This window comes from Nanorana parkeri, unplaced genomic scaffold, assembly GCF_000935625.1.
Source record: "Nanorana parkeri isolate BGI_ZX_2015 unplaced genomic scaffold, ASM93562v1 scaffold178, whole genome shotgun sequence".
Classification (NCBI taxonomy): Eukaryota; Metazoa; Chordata; class Amphibia; order Anura; family Dicroglossidae; genus Nanorana; species Nanorana parkeri.
In genome coordinates, this window is record NW_017306446.1 from 1869284 (window position 1) to 1878981 (window position 9698).

General features: G+C 47.1%; 1 protein-coding gene across 1 annotated transcript in view; it reads left to right on the forward strand.

Moving 5' to 3' along the window:
• The first annotated feature begins 9030 nt into the window (after positions 1 to 9030).
• LOC108785775 (receptor-type tyrosine-protein phosphatase-like N) overlaps positions 9031 to 9698 on the forward strand; it is a 48179-nt gene continuing 47511 nt past the window's right edge. Inside the window, exon 1 of the mRNA XM_018554916.1 lies at positions 9031 to 9340. Coding sequence (XP_018410418.1) covers positions 9259 to 9340 — 82 coding nt within the window. The 5' untranslated portion in view covers positions 9031 to 9258. The remainder of the gene's footprint in view (positions 9341 to 9698) is intronic.

A 9698-nucleotide genomic window follows, 5' to 3' on the forward strand; every position in this document is an offset into this window, starting at 1 on the left:
CCACCTTTCGGGGGGCCTCATACCTGTGGGCCTCATTCCTGGTTGGTCAGGAAGCCAGGCTGCCTAGGAACAAGTGACGCCGGCTTCCTAGCCAATCAGGAAGCCAGGAGGCGGATCATGACGTGCCACCCAGCTTTCTGATTGGCAAGGAAGCCGGCTTCACGTGTTGCTTAGCAGCCTGGCTTTCTGACCAATCAGGAAGCCGGGCAGCGAGTCGTGAGGTGCCGTCCGGCTTCCTGATTGGTCAGGAAGCCAATCAGGAAGCCGGACAGCATCTCATGATTCGCCGCCCGACTTCCTGATTGGTCAGAAAGACAAGCTGCTTAGCAACATGTGAAGCCGGCTTCCTAGCCAATCACAGCGCTCTGCTGGACTGTGATAGGCAGCTGAGCGGTGTGGGAGGAGAGACACTGGCCGCTCACATCGCTCCCCTCCCGCAGCGCTCGGCCGGCTGTCACTTTCTCTCCTCATCCTGGGGACACAGAGCAGCGCCCAGCAGGGAGGAAAGAAACCAGGGATGCGCCGATGTATCGGCAGGAAAATGACACTTTCGGCATTGTTTCGGCGGCCTATATATCGGTGCAACCCTATTTTAAACATCAAGGAGCAGCATCCATTGTACGTGATTTCATCAGCATTTGAGATAGCTTAAAAACCTTTTGCGTTTACCATCCCTTTGTGCCGGGGCTTCTAACCAGTTGGTGATAGCTCCTCACCACCAGCGCTGAAATCTAATGTACCAGACGAGTTATTTCCATTGTGCAACAAAACCGGAGTTTCCTTTTGAGCGCTTTTGGTCGTGAGCGCCGCGCACATTTGTTTCCATGCAGCCCTTCCAGCTACTGCCATTATCTCCTGCAAATTCTGTTTGTTAATATGAATGAAATGTCACCCAGTTCTCAGAATTATACCCGGAGGACAGGCTGTCATAACTGCCGCCTCTTCAGGCCTCTCGCACTATACAATCCCAGCACATATCATTCATTGGAAACCACTCGTCCGCCATTAATTACCTTGTGGATATCGCCGCGCATCCTCCGAGCCCCGCAGACCAATTATGATTATGAAAAAAAAGATGTGTTGTTGAGCAGTAATGCCGGAGAGCCGCCGCCAACATGCAGACAAACCAGTTCTACCCATTGTATGCACGAAAACAGCATCGCACTTCTCACCTCTATCCCTAAAGTGCAGGGTGGGCAACTCCGACCCTCCAGCTGTTGTGGAACTACAAGTCCCATGAGGCATTGCAAGACTGACAGTTACAGGCATGACTCCCAGAGGTAGAGGCAATTGTTGTTAAACCTCAGCTGGAGGGCCAGAGCTGCCCACCCCTGCCCTAAAGGGTACCGGTCACCCTGCAATGGAGGCAAGCACTTTATCTATTCAGCCAATATCCTGAATGTCATATTTTAAAGGGCTAGTGACATCACAAAGGCTGAAATAGGTATATTATATTCTCTGTTGTCTAAATATAAAATGTGTATTTTGTCACCAGGATTCGAGGAACAATGTATTGTTCCTCGAATCCTGGTGAGATTTGTGTAATTCCCCCAGATCTGTGCTGTAATCCAGTGTAATGCTGTAATAAAGACTGCTCACTGCTGTTCTCTCTCCTTGTGCAGGGTGACTAGTCTTGTCTCCGCCCCCTCCTGTAATAAAGACCGGTCACTGCTGCTCTCTCCTTGTGCAGGGTGACTGGTCTTGTCTACGCCCCCTCCTGTAATAAAGACCGCTCACTGCTGCTCTCTCTCGGATGCAGACAGGATGGATCCTGTATGTGTCCGAGCACGGACACCCGCACCCACACGGATGTGCAGTTTGAGTGAGCGTACAGCGGGTACGGCTGTATCCTCCCATAGGGAAGAACAGGCTCCTGCGTACAATCACACGCAGAACTTGTCCTTCCCAGGAATCGCCCGATACGGCCGTGCACGCCGAACGGATCGGTACGGCCCCACTCTACGCTGTGTGAAAAAGGCCTTAAGAGTGGTTCTTTCAATAGGTAGGTGCTCCCTCCTGCAGACTGTGTGCAAGAATCATATACTGTATAGCTTATTACAGTAAACTCCTCACTATCCAGCATCCACGGGGATTGGTATATTCCGGATCAATGTAGTTTCTGGTTGCTTGAGAATTAAAAATAGGTCTAACTAATGCCATACCCAATCCTATACCATATCATAACATAAACTCTGTATTGACTTCATATTAATACTGAAATGCAGTAATCAAAAGCAAATTAAGACAAATAGGCCCACGATTGTTTCCAGGATAATTAATGACGCAGGTCAGCAGAACAATAAGTACACAGGGGATTTTTGTTCTGGTTAGTTCTGGTTAGTTGAATTCCGGATAACTGAGAGTTTACTGTATTCACTATGTGTACACAGCAGACCTCACCACTGTGTGAAGCTGCTGCCTTCTTCCAGCGATGCAAATCAGCCGCCTGCTCTTTATTTATCACGGTCTGAAATAAGAACTGTCTGTATTCCCGAATGGGTTTGATCATGACAGCTGGGGAAATAAAGCTGGTTGCTGTGGGGCAGCACAGATAGCTCTGACTGCAGACACTTTGATTAAAGTGAGAGAAATAAGAAATATCAGGGGGGGAAAATGGATACAGTGTACAGATCTGACTTTACCCCGAGAGCTGGAAACATTCAAGGCTTGAAGCTGAATTCCGGGGAAAATCAAACTCGCCCTGCACTGTGAGGGTTAAATGCTCATTCTGGTTTATTATCTTATATGCTTTAAAATAAAACTCAGAAAATGAAATATAAAAATACCAAATAATATATTTATTGTTTTTCCAGAATTCAGCTTCTCTCTCTCTCTTATGCTCTCTCAATCCCCCATTCTTTCCCTCTCCTGCCCCATCCCTACCATTTTCTCATTCCCTCTCTCTCCTGCTCTCTCCTTCCCTTTTCCTCTTCCCTTTTTCTCTCTCTCTCTCTCTCTCTCTCTCTCTCTTTTTAAAGGACAAAAATGGGCTCTAATTTGATGTGACATATGCATATATAAGTTGTCATTTAGCACATGACGGAAGCTTAAACCCTTAAGGACCCATGCCGAAATTATTCCGTCATGGGTCCTTCAGGCATAGACAACCATGACGGAATTATTCCCTCACTGGTCCTTATGGTGATAATAATATATCCGTCTATATATATTATTTTACATGAATGTTTCCTAATTACATTGGTTGTTTGTATCTGTATCACCATGGACTCTGGACTTATGTAGGGTTTGTAAGCTCCTAATGTAATGATTAAATCCCTCCTTACCGTCTTGATTTGTATTGCGATTGTAATGACTTCCTTATATTGTAAAGCGCTGCGCAAACGGTTGGCGCTATATAAATCCTGTATAATAATATTATTATTATTATTATTATTAAAAATAATAATTAAATTAAAGTTCACTTTAAAGGCCATGTTTAATGTTACACTCATATTCAGGGTGTAACATGAAACATGGTCACTTTGGGACCCACCCTCCTCCTGCCACCCACTGGAATGGTAGGGTTCTTCTCCCTGCAGGCTGCTGCTGTATTTTGAATTTGGCGTGGCAATGCTTGGCTCCTTCCACACAGCCACGTCATCCATTCGCAGATCATTTGACAGGATCTGTGAAGGGAGAAACTACAAGTCCCAATGAGCCACTAAAGCAGAGGGACTTCTAGTTCTCAATGCCGTGCAATGCAGTGACATCACCGCACTTGTAGTCCATTCATTCTTCCTCCCGTCATTGTTACTGAATGTCTGTGCCAAGGTGTGAACATTCAGATACAACAGGGACAGGAGTAGGAGTCTGCAGGAGTCAGAGCACTGCAATATAGTGTTCGGGGTTGCAATGCTTTACTGGCTCCAATGAAAAAAAAAATGCTTATTGTTTCTTTTTTGAAGAAGTGTAGATTTATAATTTTTTTCTCAAAAAGTGGACTTTCCATTTTAATTAGGTCTAAGGTACCTGGGAAAAGGACATTTATTTACATGATCCCTGCTCCAGCCGGCTGCATGAACGGCACCCACAGCCTTTGCTCCAGTGGTCAGAAGCCTACTGATGTCATCGTGTACAATGCAGAACCAATAGCCTTGCCCGATACGTGAGAACATCGAGGGACAGTCCACAGGTGCTTTTCCCAATACCCCACACCTAAGCAGCATTTAACCCTTGCTGTGCAGAGGCAGCACCACTGCAAGGGGAGTTTTTTATTTCCCCGGAGATAGGCTTTAAAGTAGATATAATCCCTAAGGCTAGTCATACATGTTCCATTCTCTCTCGTTCAGCCCGCAGGATAAATGAGAGAACATCAATGGATTCTTCCACCCACGGCTGCCTGAATACCCAGTGACTGCATCCGATAGGAGGGCTGATCATTTTCCACCCGGCTTAGTCAATTTTTAAATCAGCTTTTGTCAAGCTGGGTGATGACAGGGCTGATTCTTGCATGAAATTGAAGCCATGTATGACCAACTTTACTGTTTGACATTAGGTTTGCTAAAACACTGTATACAATAAACAGTTTTTGAACCTTTTTTCACACTTTGCTGCATCTCAGTTCTGCTGATCTCCTGCAGCTTCATTGAAGCTGCTTCCTGTCTCCATGCACTACAGCGATGGCTGCACGGCATTTCCCAGGGCATGGTTCCAAATGGTGACAATTGAGGACCATGCCTGCAAAATGCTTGTTGAAATGGCCGTTTGTAGTCATCATTGGACGTGACAAGACAAGAGCATAATAGGGAGCCAGAGCATGGTCACCCTATAAGTGGCTGATCATAATGGCAAGGATATTATTTTAATGAAAGCTGCGGATGAATTTTGAAGTTACATTATCATATTAACGCTTCAGTTATATTTTTGTGTCATGAACTTTAAAAAAAAAGGCAAAGAGCCAATTTCGGCAACCAGTCAATGATAATCTTTCACTGTCCTGACTCCAGTGACCCTATAGTTGATCGGGTTATTGGCCTTTCCGCAGCATCATTGGTCCTTCTAAATGCAACGGAGCATTGATATTTGTACACAGAGCAACCACCAATCAATCATGAGGCCTTATCTGAGGACAGGTGTAGACTGGACAGCATGGAGCGATAGACTTTATCAATACAGCAATACATCTACACGGTCCAGAGATGGATATCTGCTAGACTAATGAGTGCCATGTCTGGAAGGCTGCTGGACATATAGATGATGCGATTACTATGGTTACTAGCTATCACAGGGAGTGGGTGTTAGGGTAGCAGTGTGACACTGGGATATGTACGAACTTACCACCATATCACAGAGCAGAATATTATATTATGCGTGGTTTCTAAGAGAGCTAATATCATTTATTACAGGAATTTAATATACAGTGCCAACAATTTTACACAGCAACACCCACATCAATCTCTGCACTCAAGGAGCTTATAATCTAAGGTCCCTATCTTCCATACATAGAGGACCAATTAACCTACAAGCGTGTCTTTGAAGTAAACCCTTGCAAGCACCAGGCAGCCAGCAGGGATTCAAACTGACGACACAAGTGCTGCATGGTAGAATGCGCTAACCACTAAGCCAATGTGCTACACCGCTAATTGACTATTGACAACTGTACTTATAAAGGGTATTGCCTGTGCAGGAACTGAGCCTGCTGATCCCTGGGTGTAACGGGATGCTGGGACTAAATGCAGAAATAGCCGCACTTTTATCTTCACTGGAGATAAAAATCTTTACTTATGGAACAAAAACGTGCTGTTAGTTCCTCACCATGTATGCTCAACCTTTAACGCGTTTCACTATTCTGGCTTACTCATAGAGATAGGCCACTGGAACTGGTGGTCATCTGCGAAGACAATCGCTGTGGGGGTCATTTAGAAGGCACTAGCGCCCTAGATGGTGCTGGAAAATATAGGAAATTCCTATATTCTTCAGAACAATCTAGGGGTGCTACTACTGTGCTTTATGGCTTTAAAGAACCCATTGCAAAACTATGGCCATCAATACTTATATAAGCTTGGTGGACATCCCATTCCACAACCCTGACCATGGCCTCTTGGAAACCCATTCCAAAACCATGGCCATTAATACTCATATAAGCTTGGTGGACATTCCATTCTAAAACCCTGACCACGGCCTGTTGGAAACCCATTTCAAAACTATGGCCATCAATACTTATATAAGCTTGGTGGACATCCCATTCCAAAACCCTAACCATGGCCTGTTGGAAACCCATTCCAAATCTATGGCCATTAATACTTATGTAAGCTTGGTGGACATCCCATTCCAAAACCCTAACCATGGCCTTTGGGAAACCCATTCCAAACCTATAGCCGTTAATACGGAGATTCCCCTTTTTGTAGCTTTAACATCCTCCACCTTTCTGGGTAGAGTTTTGATGATATTTTGGAGTGTGATGGTCAATATTATCGCTACATGTGAACGGGGTCTTAGGGTTGGTGCAGACTTGGGGATTCCCAGGACGTGCGATCGTGTGCGGTTGCATACAGTGCTTGCATCCGCATGTATGGGGTTACATCTGCGTGACAATCGCTGAAAAAAGGTAGCGGTACCTATTTTTACGACATGCATCGCGCCGTGTTTTCAACTGTGATCATGTGGGATCGCCCGGGCGGTATTGCAGCAGGAAAACACGCAATCTGCCTGGCACAACTGGGGTGCCATTAGAAAATAATGCCACTGACAGCACAATCGGCGGTGGTGTGCGATTCCGTGACCACCCAGCCATCCACTCGGTTTCGTGCACGATGACGATTTTATTATTTTTACTTTATCGCCTTTTTATTTTTTAAATTTTTATTTAGTTACATTTTTAATTATTATTTTGTACTTTTTTTTTAAAAACTTAACTGTATTGCTATCACACAGGGTTTAACAAGCCCCTGTGTGATAGGATTTGGAGGTGACAGGTACTCTTTGTTGAACCTGTCACCTCCAACACAGGAGTTCTAGCAGGTACTTTTGCTAGGACTCCTGTGACAGGAACGAGCAGCGGCCGCTGAGGACAGAGGCTGAGGGAGGTGACAGAGCCTGTCACTACTCCACGCCCCCCGCTCCGTCCCCGCCCCCCGCTCTCGGCGCTCCACGCCCTCCGCTCGCAGCGCCGCTCTCGGCGCTCATTTTAAGAAAAGAAAACCAGCCCTGCTACTTGTCCCGAGCAGGGCTACAACAGTGAAAAAAGCACTTGCTTTAGAGGACTGAATAAAGAAGATATTCTCCCCTCGGTCCTGCCTGGCTGCTAGACTGGTCCCTACAGTCTCTCTCCCCCTTTCGCTCTGGTGGTCTAAAGTCCCATGAGTCATCACTTCCAATACAGTGTATTAGACAGGATGCCAAGGGTCATTCCATCGCCAGACTGGAGGGGGGATGGTCCAACATTCCCATAGACACACTCCTAAACCTTGTGGACGCCTTCCCAGAAGGGTTGAAGCTGTTATAGCTGCAAAGGTCGGAGCCAACTCAATACTGAACCCTACGGACTAAGACCCCAGTTCTAAGGACTAAGGACTAAGTTCATGTGCTTGTAAAGGCCGGCGTCCCAATATTTTTGGTAATATAGTGTATATATATATACTCACCTTGGTCCTGCCTGGCTATTAGACCGGAAATACCAGGAGAGGTCTTATCCCCAATCAATGCCCACAGACCACAAGCCTCCCCAAGATAGCACCTGGAACCCATAACAGGGGACTTATTATTTCTTTATTGGGCATGTGTCAAAGTCATCTGACCAGTTCATTGACAGCACGTGAGAAAAATAAAACATAACATGTACAGTTCCAGTTTTGAGATGTCCACCTACACCTGTAAAAGGAAGGGGACCCTCCTCCACCTGTAAAAGGAAGGGGACCCTCCTCCACCTCCACCTGTAAAAGGAAGGGGACCCTCCTCCACCTATACCTGTAAAAGGAAGGGGACCCTCCTACACCTGTAAAAGGAAGGGGACCCTCCTCCACCTACACCTGTAAAAGGAAGGGGACCTTCCTCCACCTACACCTGTAAAAGGAAGGTGACCTTCCCCCACCTACACCTGTAAAAGGAAGGGGACCCCTCCTCCACCTGTAAAAGGAAGGGGACCCTCCTCCACCTACACCTGTAAAAGGAAGGGGACCCTCCTCCACCTCCACCTGTAAAAGGAAGGGGACCCTCCTCCACCTACACCTGTAAAAGGAAGGGGACCCTCCTACACCTACACCTGTAAAAGGAAGGGGACCTTCCTCCACCTACACCTGTAAAAGGAAGGTGACCTTCCTCCACCTACACCTGTAAAAGGAAGGGGACCCCTCCTCCACCTGTAAAAGGAAGGGGACCCTCCTCCACCTACACCTGTAAAAGGAAGGGGACCCTCCTCCACCTATTCCTGTAAAAGGAAGGGGACCATCCTCCAACTACACCTGTAAAAGAAAGGGGACCCCTCCTCCACCTACACCTGTAAAAGGAAGCCACTGCCCCAGAACAAAAATGCAGATCAGGAAAATTCAGAACTTGCCTGTTCTCAGTCAGTTATTCAAGGTATTAGAGTAAAAGGGTAAGAAAGACAGCCAAGCAGCTAGCATTCCCATAAGGAAAGCACAGCAGTGGCCGCCTTTCTATTCCACTTATAACAAATTACATTTAAAGGAAACCTCTATTGAAAAATAAAAATATACAGGGGCAGCCATTGTTGACCTCCTTCTGTTGCCTGGCTGCCTTCATGACCTGGAGCAAAGAATGCAATAGGTAAAGTCTATAGGAGTTCAGAACTCCTTGTCTGTATGTTTAGATATGATTGGGATCAGCATGACAGCATTTTTTAGGGCAGAGAGCCTACATTTCCCCTTAAACACATATAAGTTAATAAAAACAATGATATATGGATGCCCTTTAAACCCTGCCATCAGTAAAGTATAAACCAGCCGGGTGACAACGCTTCCTATCACATACTGCGAGCAGGGACGGTCAGACACCAAGGGACAGGAAAGGGTTAAAAGGCGTGCCCATATAAGGAGCTCATTCATCGCTGGTATAGGCTGGGGGCGGGGCTATGAGGAGGAGGGGCGTGGCCAGCGTGTGCAGTCTCTGCTCTGCTCTCCGGAGCTGTCCAGCCGCTGTCGCTGTCCGTGGTGCTGATCGCGGCCGGGGAGAGGAGCGGCGGCGAGGAAAGGTTCTCCCCGGGGATCGGGAAAAGCAAACACAGCGCAAGCATGTGCCCATTGTGAGCAGGAGCCCGGGGGGCCCCTCATCTGACACACAGCGGAGGCCTCCAGCACCAGGATGGGTCTCCCTGCAGGCACCGTCCTCTGTCTACTGCTGCTTACCTGCTGCCCCCACAGGGGCCTGGGGGCCCGGAGCCACGGTGAGTGCCATCTGTGCATGCCTTCTTCGCTGCTGCGGAAGCTCTTCCCGTGGAGGGCGTTCATTGTACAATATATGCTGCGATGCCGTGCCTGCCTAATGGGGCATATACCGTGCTGGGGGCCACACTCCCCAAACTGATGTCTGGGGGGGGGAGGGGCATGACTTATTTATAACATCAATCTCCCTGCTAGCCAGAGGTGCTGAGCCCGAGCATACCGAGCTGTCCAACTCTGCTACCTGTTGTTCATGGCGCTGCTAATATACCATTCACCTTCTGCATGTGCAATGCCAGCTATTCAAACATATTCCATTGTATGTCGTGTTTATGATTTCCTATATTATATGTCTAAGAGGGG